General features: G+C 49.0%; 2 protein-coding genes across 2 annotated transcripts; both read right to left on the minus strand.

Moving 5' to 3' along the window:
- Positions 1 to 2,480: 2,480 nt before the first annotated feature.
- On the minus strand, positions 2,481 to 2,822 carry LOC106863307 (scale keratin-like). Its single transcript, XM_014892724.1, has one exon. It carries the CDS (start codon positions 2,820 to 2,822, stop codon positions 2,481 to 2,483), a length of 342 nt encoding a protein of 113 aa, XP_014748210.1.
- Positions 2,823 to 8,246: 5,424 nt separating this feature from the next.
- On the minus strand, positions 8,247 to 8,717 carry LOC148220796 (feather keratin 4-like). Its single transcript, XM_088181018.1, has one exon. The coding sequence runs from the start codon at positions 8,715 to 8,717 to the stop codon at positions 8,247 to 8,249; it is 471 nt and encodes a 156-aa protein (XP_088037144.1).
- Between the last annotated feature and the right edge of the window lie 6,648 nt (positions 8,718 to 15,365).

Below are 15,365 nucleotides of genomic sequence, written 5' to 3' on the forward strand. Positions count from 1 at the left end.
GAATGGATTTTCCCCAGGAATGGATTTTTTTCCCCAGGAATGGATTTTCCCCAGGAATGGATTTTTTTCCCCAGGAATGGATTTTCCGCCTTCTGTGACCTCGGGCTTTGTAAAGGGGCATTTCTCACTCATTAAAACTTTGTTGCATCACACAGCAGCCTCCTGGTTTCCATTTTTCCCCCTTTTTTCCCCCCCATTTTCCCTTCTCCCATTGATCTGCCCGCAGCCAAGGCCGAGCTGCTCCCTGAGGGGGAGCACAGCCCGAGTTTCCTTGGTTTTTCCAAATGTTTTTGTAATAAAACTCCTCAGCAGCAGCTTTCCATCCTTTGAAGGTCAAAAAAAAAAAACCTAAAAAAATCAATTAAAATAACAGAATTCCAAAGTCATTAAGGTCGGAAAAGCCCGTGGGCAAAATTGACACAGGGAATTTAGCAGGTAAAAATATTCTATTGTTTTCTGTTTATCGAGGAATTCTGAAATCAAGGAATGGTTTGGATTGGGAAGGACCTCCAAAGGTCATCCACTCCAACCCCTCTAGTTTTCCATCACTAGATCAGGTTGTTCAAATCCCTTTGAACATTGCAAAAAAAAAAATTTAAAAATAAAAAAATCAAAGATTCCAGACATTCCTATTAAATTATTTGGGTTTCAAGTTAAAAAAAAAAAAAAAAGAAAAGAAAAAGGAGTCAATGGGCTAAAAAAGAAATTTTTCTCCAGTGTGTCTGATGGAGAATTTCATTTAGATCACCTGAAAAACATTAAAATGCAGCTCTTACAATTGCAAAATAATAAAAAATGGCAAATCCTCACTTTGCTAATCCCACTGGAATCTGGCCCCGGGCTTGCAGGGAATTTGCCAGCCTGGAGCACCTAAAAACCATTAAATAAAGATTTCGCCAGCCTGGAGCACCTCAAATCCATTAAATAAAAACTTTGCCGGCCTGGAGCACCTAAAAACCCCGTCAAATAAAGATTTGACCCATTAAATAAAGCATGGAAATCAAACACGAGAGGTTTCATGTGGGATTGGGCTCAAGGCTGTGTTTGCAACGCCTTTAATGAGTCAGCTGCTGATTGCATCTCAATTAACAGCAATTCCCTCGCGCTGGGACTGAACCGGGGTAAGACAAGGGTGCAGTGACCTCTGGGGTTCAGGAGGAGAGTTTTCCTCATCCTGAGAGTTTTCCCTGGAATTCTCTGGTTTTATGGATCAGGGGCCTGAGTTGCTGCCATCAGAATTTTTCAAGCCCGTTCTTCTTCAAATTCTGCCCGAGATCTCCAGGAAATGTCACAGTCGGACACATCCAGAAAATGTTGATTTTTGTATTAAATTCCCTCCATAACCCGGGGTCGAAGGAACAGAGGCTGCTCCAGAGCAGAGATGGAAAAAGGAGGAGAAAACTCCCTAAATTTTCAGCTCTTTTCCCTCTGTTTCTTTCTTTTCTTTCCAAGCCCAGGGAGAATTAAGGAATTAAAGGTGAAGGAATTGTCCTTTTGGAACTGGAAAATGCTTTGGGTTGGAAGGGACCTTAAAGATCTTTGATTTATGGGCAGGGACTCCCTCTTCTATCCCAGGTTTCATTCCAGGGATGGGGCAGCCAGAAATTCCCTGGAAAAGCTGTGCCAGGGCCTCCCCACCCTCCCCCAGGGTGAGAGTGGGTTGCTCTGCAGGGAGCGCTTGAACAACTCTAATTTAATTTAATTGAATTTGTTTAGGGGAAAGTTCAAGGAACTCAGAGAATTCCGCCAAAAAAAAATTTGCCTTTCGGTTAAAAAAATTCCTGCGGGAATTTCCAAGGGAAAGTTTTTCCACCCAGGCTATTTTTAAACAATTAAAAAAAAAAAATAAAAAAAACCATAAAATCACCGTGTGGGGCTGGAATTAAATCGCAGCCCGGGGCAGGCATTGAGACACAAATAATCCGAGTCACCCGTGTTTGACTTTCTTTGGGAACAGGGAACAGCCACGCCCGCCCTGAGGGGAAGATCCCGATGGAATTGGGAGAGTTCCAAGACGCCTTTATCCCTCCTGGAATGACTTTGTGTCGCCGCAGGAAGAACCCGGGCACTTTTCCCGGTGTGGGAAAGGCACCAAAAGCTGCGAGAACGGTGGGAAAACCGCCCCAAAAATGATGGATTAAAAGCACAGGGGAAACTCTGGATTTTTTGATGCACGATGGTTTAATGAGAAAAGAGGAAGAGGAGCGGGGAAACAGCGGGGGGGAAAGGGAGGAAGGGATGGCTCCAGGGCTGGCCATTCCACACGGGTGATTCCCGAATTTTCAGGCCTGGGAAGGTCACACGCCCTCAATCCCAATTCCAGCCGGGCAGGGATGATGGACAGGACCATCCCCGAGCTCGTTTTTTAAGGGAACAAAAAGAAAAAAAAAAAAAATCAAGAGTCAGAAAAGGGAATTGGGATAAAAGCACGGAGCTGTGGATGCTCCGGGAATTTCTGGAAGCTCTTTGCTCCTTCCTGCTCATTCCTTGCAGGGTCTGCAGCTCCCGGAGGATCCGTAGGACGAGTAGGACCTCCTGGAATTGTAGGAGCCGTAGGATCCCAGGAAATTCCCGGATCCCAAGAAATTCCCGGATCCCGGGAAATTTGAGGGTGCCGAGGATCCCACGACGCTCTCCTGGGGGCAGGAGCTGAGGATGGGGCCAGGGAAGGTCATGACCACGGGCGGGGGGTAGATGACAGCAGTGGAGTCCCCGCAGGAGGTGACACAGGGCTCGTTCCAGGTGCTGGCCACGGGCTGGGGGCAGGAGATGCCGCAGGGAGCCAGGCAGCGAGAGCTGGAATTCCTCGAGTAGGAAAACATCTTCTGGGAATGCGGCTGGGGGCTGGAAGGTCAGGGAACGATGGGGTTGGGGTTGGGAAGAGAGAGAATGGACAAAAAAAAAAAAAAAAAAAAAAAAAAAAAAAAAAAAAAAAAAAGATGAGAAGCTCAAAATTTGGCTTTTGCCATTTTCTCGTGTCCTTGTCTCCCCGTTTCTCCCGACTCTTAATTGTGGAGTCGGTCTGACACAAAAATATCCCTCAAAATGAATAGTAAACCCCAAAAAGAACAGTAAACCCTGAAATGAAAAGTAAACCCCAAAAGGAACAGTAAACCCTAAAATGAAAAGTAAACCCCAAAAGGAACAGTAAACCCTAAAATGAAAAGTAAACCCCAAAAGGAACAGTAACTCCAAAATGAACAGCAATCCCAAAATGGACAGTAATCCCAAAATAAACACTAACCCCCAAATTAACAGTAAACCCCAAAATAAACAGCAACCCTAAAATAACTGGCAACCCCAAAATTAATAATAACCCAAAAATGAATAGAAAACCCCAAAATGAACAGTGGCACCCAAATCAACAGTAACCCTAAAATAACCAGTAACCCCAAAATGAATAGTAAATCCTAAAATTAACAGTAACCCCAAAATGAATGGTAAATCCCAAAATGAACAATAACCCCACAATGAACAATAACCCCACAATGAACAGCAAACCCCAATCCCTGCCCTCCCCGCAGTTCTGGGCACGAGCAAAGCTCGGTTCAGATCCCGACAATTCCAGGATCAATCCCAGGCTCGGCCTTACCCCAGTGGAGCTCGGAGAGAGTCGGGAGGATTGTGTGGAGCAGCCCAGAGCCCAGAGGGTTTTTATCCCTTTTCTTGGGCAATCAGCTGGAGCTGAAACATCCACGGTTGATGAATGATCCGACAAAAATTCTCTCCACCTGTCACTGCCCCAGATAAAGCGATTATTTGGCTCAGCAATTATTGCTGTTGTTGTTACATCCCCGGCATTACTCAGGCACAGTAATGATTTTTTATTATTATTATTTTTTTTTCCCCCCCCTCCCCTATTTTTATTATTACATTTTTCCTGCTTCTGGGATTGCCTCACGGATTGCTCAGAGCTTGATCCGTCAACGCTGAGGTGCTGACATAGCTGGGATCCCACCCCTGCTTTTTCCGAGGAAAAGGGAATTGTGCAATTTCTCCCATTATTGACCCACAGCGACTCCCGTGACTCCCATCCCAGGCACCTTCCCATGGAATTCGGGAATGGGAAGAGCTCTTTCCTTCCCATCCTCGTGGCCAAGGAAACACCCCCAGCCTCGGGAAATGTCCAGGTGGAGTCACTTGGGATTTTTTCCAGGACAAATCCACGTCTAATTTGTAGGGAATCCGCGGGATCAGCGCTGCTGAGTGAGGAGGATTCGAGGTTTGGGGTGAGCCAGGTCAGGGAGGGGATCCGTGCATCACCCCTGGAAAAGCTGGGAATGGCCAAGGGCAGCTCCAGATGATGCAGAGGTCTGGCTGCAACTTCAGCAGATTTATTGTTCAGATTCCTCCCTCTCCAGCCACTCACGGATTAAATTTCCTGTTGAGTCTCCACATTTTCCATACCCGACAATATTCCCAGATTTCCTCAAGAAATGACCTTTCCCCCCATCCAAAATCCTGCCCCTCCATGGAGCTACAAACTGAGCAGTGGGGTTTGGAGTAGCCCTGAGAATTCTGTCGCCAGAAATTTCAGTTTTATTCCGTTTTTTTTTTCCATTGGTAACTCTCAGGGTAAGGGAGCCTTTTCCGGGGTTTCCCTGAGTTTCCCCAACCCCCTGGAATTTTTAGTCGAAAGGATTCACCCAAAGCAAAACCAGGATTAGGAAAAAAAAAAAAAAAATTGTGGGGCCACAACCCCAAAACCCCGGGAGCTGCTCCTGCCCTGACCACACCTGGTTTCACTTGACGTGGCACCAAAGGGTGACAGAGGTGTCACATCCCGACAGCGAATCCCAAAACCCTTGGAAACCACCCCTGTCCCAACCCAAAAAGGGGCAAAAGGAGAAATCCAGTGGGATCAACCCAAATAAATCCTAAAATTTCTTCCTTTTTGGGTGCTGGTGGTTGATTCTCCCCCTCTGCTCTGCTCTGGGGAGATCCCACCGGGAATTCTGTGCCCGGTTCTGGTGTCCCCGAGCCATGAAATTGCTCAGGGGATTGGAGCTCAGTGTGGATCCAGGTTGGGAATGTTGAGAATTTTGGGAATGTTGAGGCTGTGGAGACCCCAGAGCCTCTCCCAGGATCTCCAGGGGGATTTTTCCTCAGGAACTGCAGGGACAGGACACAGGGAATGGGGTCAGGGGCACTGAGGGGGAATTTGGGTGGGATTTTGGGGCAGGAATTGTTCCCTGTGAGAGCCTGGTCCAGCGAATTCCATGGATTTCCCATCCCTGGGAGTGTCCAAGACCAACTTGGAACCTCCTGGTCTATGGAAGCTGTGCAGCAATTCCACCAAAAAAAAAAAAAAAAAAATTAATTCCCCAACATTTTTACCAACTTCGCAAAATCAGCAGAATGTTGCAGGAAGTGAAACCGCTTCCAAAAAAAAAAATCCAAAAAAAAAAAAACAAACTCAAGGAAGAAACCGGAGGGTGTTGGGAGAAACTGATAATTGTCCCGAGGCGGATAAAACAATCGGAGCCCGGGCAGGGATCGAGGGTTGGGAAACGCCGGGGATGTCTCAGCCCCCTCGGGCCATCCCAGGATGGGATAAAAGGCTCCTGGCTCCCAATTCCTCCCATCCCAGCTCCGGATTCCTGAGATTTCAGCTCCTCGGGCTTCTCCTCTTCGGGATTTGAGTGAGTCTGGGGGGAGTTTTGGGGGGTGGGAGTCGCTCCTTGGGGAGATTGGGAGGGAGGGAGAGGGAGAGAGAGAAGGGAAAGGAGAAAAATCGGAGTTTTTGGAGAGGGAGCAGCTTGGGAAGGAGGGATGGATGAACTGGAATAATCTGAGTTTTTGGACAGGAATTGTTTGGGAAGGAGGGAGGAAAGGAGAAGGACAGGGATAAGGAGAAAAAAAAAGAGGGAGAAAAATCGGAGTTTTTCCAGAGCAGGTGCTTGAGAGGGAGGGAGGGAGGGAGGAGAAAGGGACAGGGAGAAGAGAGAAAGACAAAAATCTGAGTTTTTGGAGAGGAGATGCCTGGAAGAGAGGGAAGGAGGCAGGGAGAAGAGGAAAAAGAGGAAAAAAAAAAAATCTGAGTTTTTCCTGAGGAGCTGCATGGGAGCGAGAGATGGAGGGAGGAGGAGAGAGGGACAGGAAGAGAGAAAGAGAAAAATCTGAGTTTTTAGAAGGAGGGAAGGAAGGAGAGAAGAGGAGGAGGAGAGAGGGAGAAGAGAGAAAGAAAAATCTGAGATTTGAGCGAGATTTTGGAAGGAGGGAAGGAACGAGAGGAGGGAAAGAGGGAGGAGGTGAGGGACGGGGAGAAGAATGAAAGAGAAAAATCGGAGATTTTGGAAGGGGAGAAGAAATGAGAAGAGAGGGATGGAGAAGAGAGAAAGAGAAAAATCGGAGATTTTGGAAGGAGGGAAGGAAGAAAAGAAGGAGGGGAGAAGAGAAAGAGAAAAAACCACGAGCAGGGGCTCTGCTGCCCTGATTTTTAACCCTTTCTCCTCCTCTCCCAACCCTTCCCGCAGGATTTCCTCCTCTCTCCTGGCACCATGTCCTTCTCCAGCCAGCTCAGCTCCCGCTGCTCCTCTCCCTGCGCCGTGTCCTGTCCCCAACCTCTGGCCGGAGCCTGGAGCCAGCCCTGTGTCACCTCGTGCGGGGACTCGCGGGCCGTGGTTTATCCTCCTCCCGTGGTCATCACCTTCCCGGGGCCCATCCTCAGCTCCTGCCCCCAGGAGAGCATCGTGGGATCCGCGTTCCCGCAGGGAATCGAGCGCCCCGTGGGTCTGCAGGGATCTCTGGTTTATGGAGGTTGCTTTTCTTCTTCCTCCTCCTCTTCCTCCCGCAGGAATGTTTGGAGCCAGCGCGCCGGGGGTTGCGGGCCTTGGTGCTAAAAAAAAAAAAAAAAGCAAAGAGGGGAAAATTTGGGAGGGGGGAGCAGAGGGAGCTGAGCCTGGGGTGAGGGGCTGGGGGAGCCCTGGGAGATGATCAGGACCCGTGGGGAATGTTCGGGATCCATGGAAACTGCTCAGAACCCATGGAAAATGTTCAGAATCCATGGGGAATTGTTCAGCATCCATGGGGAATGTTCAGGATCCATGGGGATTGTTCAGGATCCATGGGGATTGTCCAGGATCCATGGAAACTGCTCAGAACCCATGGAAAATGTTCAAAATCCATGGGGAATTGTTCAGGACCCACGGAAAATGTTCAGGATCCATGGGAACTGCTCAGAATCCATGGAATCTCCCCAGCACCCCTGGAATCTCCCCAGCACCCCTGGAATCTCCCCAGCACCCCTGGGTGCTGCTCTTCCTCTCCCCCTTCTCGTTTTATTTTTTTCTCCGAATTTGCTTTTTCCCTCCTCAAAACCCCGATTTTTTATTTTTTTTTTCTCACATCCCCACCCGTTCCTCGCTGTCCGGGCACAGAATTCCCAGGAATTTCTCCGTGGATGGGTTTAATCGTTTGGGATCGGGTGTTTTGTCCATTTGTGGGTTTTTCCTTGGATACCTCCACGTCTGGGATCTGTGCAGGATCTTTGAAATGTGACCCAAGCTGGAAAAATGTGATGAAAATTAATTGTTCTAATTAATTATCGAAATTAATAATTTAGATCAAATGCACCTCGTGTTTTCCCACTTTTATCCCAATAAACTCCTGTGTTTGCATCAAAATTTCTTGGATTTCTTCTTTTTTTTTTTTAACAAAACCTCTTCAAACCCACAGAACCAAACCTTGCCCTTATCCCAGAGATCTTGGGAGGAGGGTTTGGCTTTTCCAGGAAATGTTTTTATGGATTCACCCACCAGAAAATTCCCACCTCACCTTTCCAGGGAACTCGGTGGGACAGAACCTCCCAGATCTTGGGAAAAAATTCCCAAGAAAAATTAAATATCCACTCCAGAGCTGTGCCAAGAGCTGAACAGAAGAGGAAAACTCCGAGCTGTGATGCAGAAAGGATTTTATTGGGGTCGAGAAATGGGATTCATCCAGCAGGGGAATCCAAAGGGAATTCCAGAAGAATCCAGAGGGAATTCCAAAGGAAACCAGAAAGAATTCCAGGGCAATCCAGAGGGAATTAAAGGGGAATTCCAGAGGAATCCAGAGGGAATTAAAGGGGAATTACAGGGGAATTCCAGAGGAATCCAGAGGGAATTCCAGAGGAATTCGGGCAAATTTACATCAGGATCGATGGGAATTGCGAGCCGGGATCCGATCCAGAGGGAATCGCGGGCCCGGGGTCGTTCCTGGTACGAAGGAGCAGCCCCGGCCCCTCTCGGAGCTCTCCCCCCCTCTCACATTTTACGAATTTGTTCCTTTTTCTGTTGGATTTGTTCATCCAGGGTATCCTTGCCCGGCTTGGCAGGGCGGGAATAACCGGGATAGGAAATTGGGGAATAAAAGGAGGAATTCCTCGAATAGCAGGGGTAGGAATTCCTCGAATAGCAGGGGTAGGAAACTCGGGAATAGGAATAAAAATTCCGGCCACCAGCGGAGACTCCGGGCTCGCAGGAGCTCTGGACACCTCCGGGCACGAAGGAATTTTCAATTCCCTGCGGGAACTCCGATCCCACGATGCTCTCCTGGGGGCAGGAGCTGAGGATGGGCCCCGGGAAGGTGATGACCACGGGAGGAGGGTAGACCACGGCCCGCGAGTCCCCGCACGAGGTGACACAGGGCTGGCTCCAGGCGTCCGCGTAGGGCTGGGGACACGACACCTCGCACGGGGACGAGCAGCCGCTGCTCAGCATCGCTCCTGAAGACATTTTTTTGGGGGGGGGATGGAACGGCGATCTGAAATCAAATCAGAGCTGCGAATTCCCAAAATTCCAGAGGGAAGAGAAATCCCGCTCTGGTGCTTTCCATCAGCAGGAAAATTGGGGGAAAGGAAAGTTTAGAAAACATCTTCTGTGCTAGAAAGGGAATTGCAGCAAAGGAATAAAATGAAAATATTCAGGGAGAGGACTTATTTTGGGATAGACAGCAACCTGAAATCAAATCAGAGCTGCGAATTCCCAAAATTCCAGAGGGAACAGAAATCCCGCTCTGGTGCCTTCCATGAGCAGGGAAAAGGAAGGTTTGGGAAGAGTCAGGCTCGTCCCTTTTCCAACCATCCTCCCCCTCTCCCTGGGAATTTTTTTTTTTTTTTTTGAGGTAAATCGGAAAATTTTGGAGCTCAAAGCCTCCCCGAGCCCTCCCAAACCCGACTTACGCGGTGGCAGAGCAGGAGATGGGATGAGAATCGCGGAGAAATGCTTGAAAATCTCGGTGCAGGAGCTTTTATAGAACTCCTCGCTTCGCCCCCGGGGAAGGGAACGACTCCTTTGTCCTCCTTTGTCCTCATTGTCCCTCAAATGTCATTTTTGTTTCGCTTTTGTCTCTCAATCCAGGTTATTTGTGGCCATTGTTTCTCCCAAAACTCCACCTGGCGTGGTTTTAAATCCCGGAGATTTTGGGATGTCAGACGGGGAGGGCGATTCCCACCTTTGGCACGAAGCCCAGGCCGAAGATTTTATTTTGCTACGAGTTTTCATATCAATTGTGCTTTGGTTTTTTTTACTTTTTTTTCCTCTCAAATTGTATCAAAATCAAATTTTAATGTGGATCCGCCTCTCCATCTCCTGTTTTTGTTTCTCCAAACCGAGAGTTCCTGACTCAGAGCCGGGGCAGGAGATGAAAGCAGAGCGGCCTCGGGCTCCTCCCTGGCATCTCCTTCCCTACTGAATCAACAGCCGGGGCTGGGATTTCACCTCAGACTTTTTAATAATCCCCCGTGAGGAAATCGGCACCAAAAATTACCCAATTCCTGCCGGGTGTCGGACAAACCAGGGCTTGGGTGTGAGAAACGAGGGTTTGGCGTCGTCTCGAGATAAGAGAGCACCGAGATGGAGAAGGGAGGATTAAAAAAAAAAAAAAAAAAAAAATTTAAATTAAGATTGAAACTCAATTGTTCTGGCAGCAGCCCGAGCCGGTGCGATCAGAGAGGAAAGGCGATTTCCAAGGAAGGAGTCACGCAGAAATCCAGGGGTTATTCCCAGCCGAGGAGGAGGAGGAGGAAGAAGGTTTTGGGGTGAGGATGAAGAAGGGCAAACAACGATTCGGGATTGGAGGTGCCAGGGGTGCGGTGATATCCCAAATTCCTGTGAGGAATCCAGGGAGAAGCGATCCCTCCGTGCCAAGATCTCTGAAGGGATTTTTGGGGCTGACTCAGTGACCCCAAACCTGCCCGGATGGTTCAAAACTCGTGGAAAGAGGGGGGAAAACCCCCCCAAAAAATGTGCAGCTCCCAAAAATATTTTTTTTTTGTGGTTTACAGAGCGAGCCCAACCACCTGCCCTGAAGTGAAAAATCCGTTTTATTTTCCCTCACTCTGCACTCAAAATCTTCCTCGAGGAAGGGAAGCTGAGTTCTGGGAGCCGGGGATGCTCAGGGAGGATAAATCAAGAAAAATATCGGGGCAGGGATGAGAGAGAATTCCAGGGAATCAGCAGCAGCTTTGGGATTAGCGTTTATGGGCTCATGATCCTGCAAATCCCCGTAATTGTTGGATGGGACACCCTAAAGGGACAAATCCCGCCCCATCCCGGCAGGAATTGCTTTTCCCGAGGGCTTTTTCCGAAACGGATCTAAAAAAAAAAAATCCCAGACTTCCCAAGCGTTTAATATTTATAAGAGTAACTTCGGGGTGAAAATCATCAATTTACAAAAAGGAAAAAAAAAAATTATTCGGAGTAGATAATGAACTAAAAACATGTGAAATGATGAAATGATGATGAAATGATGAAAATAACTTTTTTTTTTTTTTCCCCCAAATCTGTTATTTCAGTCTTCGAGCACGTAACCCAAATAAAAACTGATCAACATTAAATTAACATTCCAAGCTCAATCCAGCCTGGGAGCGTTTTTTTTGGGGCAGCGTCCCCGGCTCCTTTTGTTCTGCTGGGATATTTTGGGGCGGGGATTAATTGCGGGGAATGACCCGGAATTCCAGCGCCGCTCCAACGTGACCATTAGGGAAGAACGAACCGAACGTGGTCTTTAGGATAAAAACAGAGCCTGAAATGGCTCGGAATGGGACGAGCAGGACACGCCTGGCACCCCAAACTGCCTGGAGGGATCCGCTGTTGGCACCGGCTCCTGGAATTTGGGGATTTGACCCGGAGCTCCAGGTCCCTCCCTGTCACCGCGGAGAGGAGGAGAAGAGCCCTTGGAAAAGCAGTTCAGGAAAGTTTGGATGCAGAAATGTGGAGAAAAGCTCGGCTTTGGCTCAGTTCCCTTTGTTTAGAAGGAAGAAAATCCCCAGGCAGGGCTGGGTATGAACGGGACGCTAAAAATTCCCGTTCTGTTGCAATCTCGAGGTTTTATCCTGGAAAATGCAGAGCCAGGTGGTTTTTTTAGGAATAAAATCCATAATCCCAGAAAATGCAGAGCAAGGGATTTTTAAGGAATAAATTTTTTTTTTTCCCCCCGGAAAATGCAGACCCAGGTTTCTCTAGGAATAAAAACTTTTATCCCAGAAATTTGACCTTAAATTTTGCCTTTAGCGAAGTTTGGAGTGGTCTGGGAAGAGCCTGGAGGTCGCCTGTCCCTCTATCCAAGGCTGAGTGACCCCAAGAGAGCCCAAGGAGCAGCGGAAAAAGGGAATTCGGGACGGGTTTGATGCAGCAGCATTTTAATGGGAATGCGAAGTGGAGTCGAACATTTGCAGAGAGAATAATGCAGACAAAGAGGAGCCGACTCCGAGAAGAGCCCAAAATCACCCAAAATCACCCTAAATTACCCAAAATCACCCAAAATCACTATCACCTGCTCCAGCTTGACTCCTTCCCGCCCGACACCCCCTCCTCTCACACTTGCCGAGACCTTCCAATCCCCACGGTTCCCAAAACCCCTCGGTTCCGATCCACGCTGGGTGTCCAAACCGGGCAGAGAGAAAAGAGTCCAAAGCACAGGCAGAAGATGCAAAGCCCCAAAGAAGAAAAGAAGAAGCCTGAAAACTAAACTAAAGCTCTATCCTAGACTTAAATCGCAGGGTCCTGGTTTCCAGCGGCGCTTCCCTCTCCGGCAGCCTTCGGGTCACATTCCGTGTTCCTTCTTTTCTTTTCTTTTCTTTCTTCCTTTCCTTCCTTCTCTTTCCGCGGTTCCTTTCCTTCCAAATCCGCTCAGATCTTCTTGCACAGGCCCCTCTGGCACGGGTGCTTCCAGCGGGTGGAGAAGGTGTAGGAGCGCTCGGGGACGCACTTGGTGGGGCAGGGCGTGGCACAGGGCGTGGCACAGGGCGTGGCACAGGTGGGGACGCACTTGGTGGCGCACTTGGTGGCACAGGGTTGGGGACAAGGTGGGGGACAAGGCGGGGGACAGGGTTGGGGACAAGGTGGGGGGCAAGGCGGGGCACAGGGTGGGGGACACGGTGGGGGACAGGGTGGGGGACAGGGTGGGGGACAAGGAGGGGCGCACTGAGTGACACACGGGGGGTCACATTTGGCCACGAACTGCGGCACGCAGCAGGGCTCCAGGCAATCCAAACCCTTCTGGCCCGTCCCGATGGCCACGCCCGACTCCAGAGCTCCGGCGAGCTCAGCCGACTCGGTGGAGCCAACCACGGTCTCCTGAGGGTACGTGGTGAGGATGGGACCCGGGAAGGTGACAACCACGGGCGGTGGGAAGATGATGACCCGAGAGTCGGGACAGGCCATCACGCAGGGCTCGGTGCAGGCGGCGGCGCGGGGGTCGGGGCAGGGCTCGGCACACGCGGTTTTCTCGCAGGACATCTCGAGGCTGGGCTGGACCTGCAAGGAGGGGCACAGGTGTTAATGCCAGGAGATGTCGGGATGGGATGAAGGCCAGGAAAGGCTGGAGGAGGTGGTGGGTGGGTCGGTAACCGCCGTGCTCTGCTTGCTTTGGGTCTTCTCGGTGACATTTCGGAGCACTGGGAACACAAACTCCTCCTTGGGGACACCAAAAAACCTCCCTGGGGACACCAAAACACCTCCCTGGGGACACCAAAACACCTCCCTGGGGACACCAGAGCACCCTTTTGGGGACACCAGAACATCTCTCTGGGGACACTAAATCACCTCTTTTGGGGACACCTGAACACCTCTTTTGGGGAGACCAGAACATAACTTTGGGGACACCAAACCACCTCCATGGGGACACCAGGACATCACTTGGGGAGACCAAATCACCCTTTTGGGGACACCAAAACACCCTTTTGGGGACACCAAAACACGTCTTTGGGGACACCAAATGACCCTGTTGGTGGCTGTTTTTTAATTAATATCTCTTCTCTCCCGTGCAATTTCGGCTCCGAGGGTGGAGCTCAGTAAAATGAGGGCAGCACAAAAACCACCACGGGAATGGGCGACACGAGAGCTTTTACTGGACCAAATCTGGACACAGCCTGGTCTGAGAAGATAAAAATCCAAGAAATATCATCCCTTCCATGGAATTGATCCATAAGGACACCAATTTAGTGCAGTCAGGTGCCTTTAGCACAGATACTGAGCACAAAACTCACGTGGAAAATTGAATAAAAACCTTTTGCAAGATCACGAGGAAAAACTGAAGCACAACAAAAACCCGAGAGCAGCTGTGGCAAATTTACATTTCAGAGGGATTAAAACCGTTCCCGAACCTGGGCCGAATTTTTCTTTCTGGTTTTGAAATGAATTTAAGGGTGGGGATTTGGAAAACAGCACAAAAGTCCATTCCAAGCTGTCATTTCGACCTTACCCAAATTCCACCTCAAAGCACCGAGTGAAGGAGCCACTTAATCTGTTATTACAGATGAAATGGAATATTTTGGGTTCAGCCCAGGTGAATATTTATTTTTATTTTTCTTTTTTTTTTTTTTGCTGCGTATTGGAGAAGCCTGGGTGGGGCTGAGTTTGACTCAAGCCATTTTTGTTTTCTTTCCTCTTTCTAAACACGATGCCCAAATGTGCATTATTCACCCAAACTTCAAACCCTAATCCAGGTGCTCTCCTGAGGTTTCCCACCCTTTAAATCTGCTGCAACTCTCAATTCTCTGTCCTTGACTTGACCTTGATCGGAGACCGAAGCGGAGGAAAGAAATAACTTAAAACCAGACCTAAACACCGAGCACAAAACACCCCAAGCGGATTTAAATCTTCTAGCTTTGCATAAAACCAAAGCTTTGCATAAACAGAACAAAAACCACCCAAAGCACCTTCTCGACGTTTTTTGAGTCGTTCCCATCTCTCCTGCATAGGAAATCCAGGAATTTTGTGGTGTCCTCATCCACAGGCGACAGGAGGCTCTGCCTATCTCGGTATTTCTAAAACTCGTGTTTAAATTCCCACACCACCTCTGCCCAAAATCAGATAAAACCTGGAAGCTGCAAGGTCAGAACCGCCCCCGCAGGTGGAAGCTGCTGGCTGAGGTATTTTAAGGTTACCTAAAGGTTGTATCCATTAAATTTCCATAAAGGCACGGAATTAAATGCTTTTTAATATTATCTAGATTGCAAATAAGTTTTTAAACTCTGGTACCGCAGCGCTTCTGGATGAAAAAAATCAAAATTATTTTGATCATTCCATGAAAATAAACGCAATCGTTTCTGCACAATACGAATCGGAAAATTCAGCGCTGAGTTCCGTAAACATTTTTTTTTAAAATGAGACTCATTCGATTTTTTTTTATTCTTTTATGAAGAAGTTATATCAGAATCCAACTTACTCAGTTCGCCGAGGAGAAGCCAACAGGACCCGCTGGAAGCTCCCTGAGTCAGGAATGGTTTTTATATCCCCGGCTGGACCACCAGGCTGATGCAAGAAAATAACGTCATATTTGGACATTAGGTCCCATTACTCCCCAAACCAAATTTGAGGGGTAATTACAGTAATTGCTTTGCTTTGCTCAGTGTTTGTGTTGATTACCCTTTTCTCACCAGCACGTGACCGCCGTTGTTTGGCTCCGGATTCTTTCTCATTTCGCAGTTTTGAGGCTCAAATTCGTTGCTGCGGCTCTGCCGGGGTGAAAACCCGAGCTGAGCTCGGCTTTGTGGGAGCTCCCGAGCTTTGCAAGGCTCGTCCTTGCAGCTCCTCGACCCCGGGGATTTGTTTTCCTGGCCTGCAAGGACTCAGCTGAGCCTAACCCAGCATTAGCCGCGAGTGTTCCCGGCTTTGCTCCCAAACTTGCCGGGACGTGTTTTTGGGAATGCTTGGACTGGAGTGGCCCAGTCGGCTCCTGGAGCCACTCCCGGCCGAGCCCGCGGGGCCCTGGCTCCTCATTTGGTGTCCGAGAGCAGGATCCGACTCATCCCAAGTTCCAAACCTCCAGGAGTTCCACCTCAGCGTGAGGGAGAATTTCCTTCCACGGATGCGCTGCCCAGGGAGGGCGGAATTGGGATTGTCCCTCTCCGGAGTCATCCCAAACCCTTGTGGACGCGT

Source organism: Sturnus vulgaris, chromosome 31 (genome assembly GCF_052056855.1).
Source record: "Sturnus vulgaris isolate bStuVul1 chromosome 31, bStuVul1.hap1, whole genome shotgun sequence".
In the NCBI taxonomy this organism is placed as follows: Eukaryota; Metazoa; Chordata; class Aves; order Passeriformes; family Sturnidae; genus Sturnus; species Sturnus vulgaris.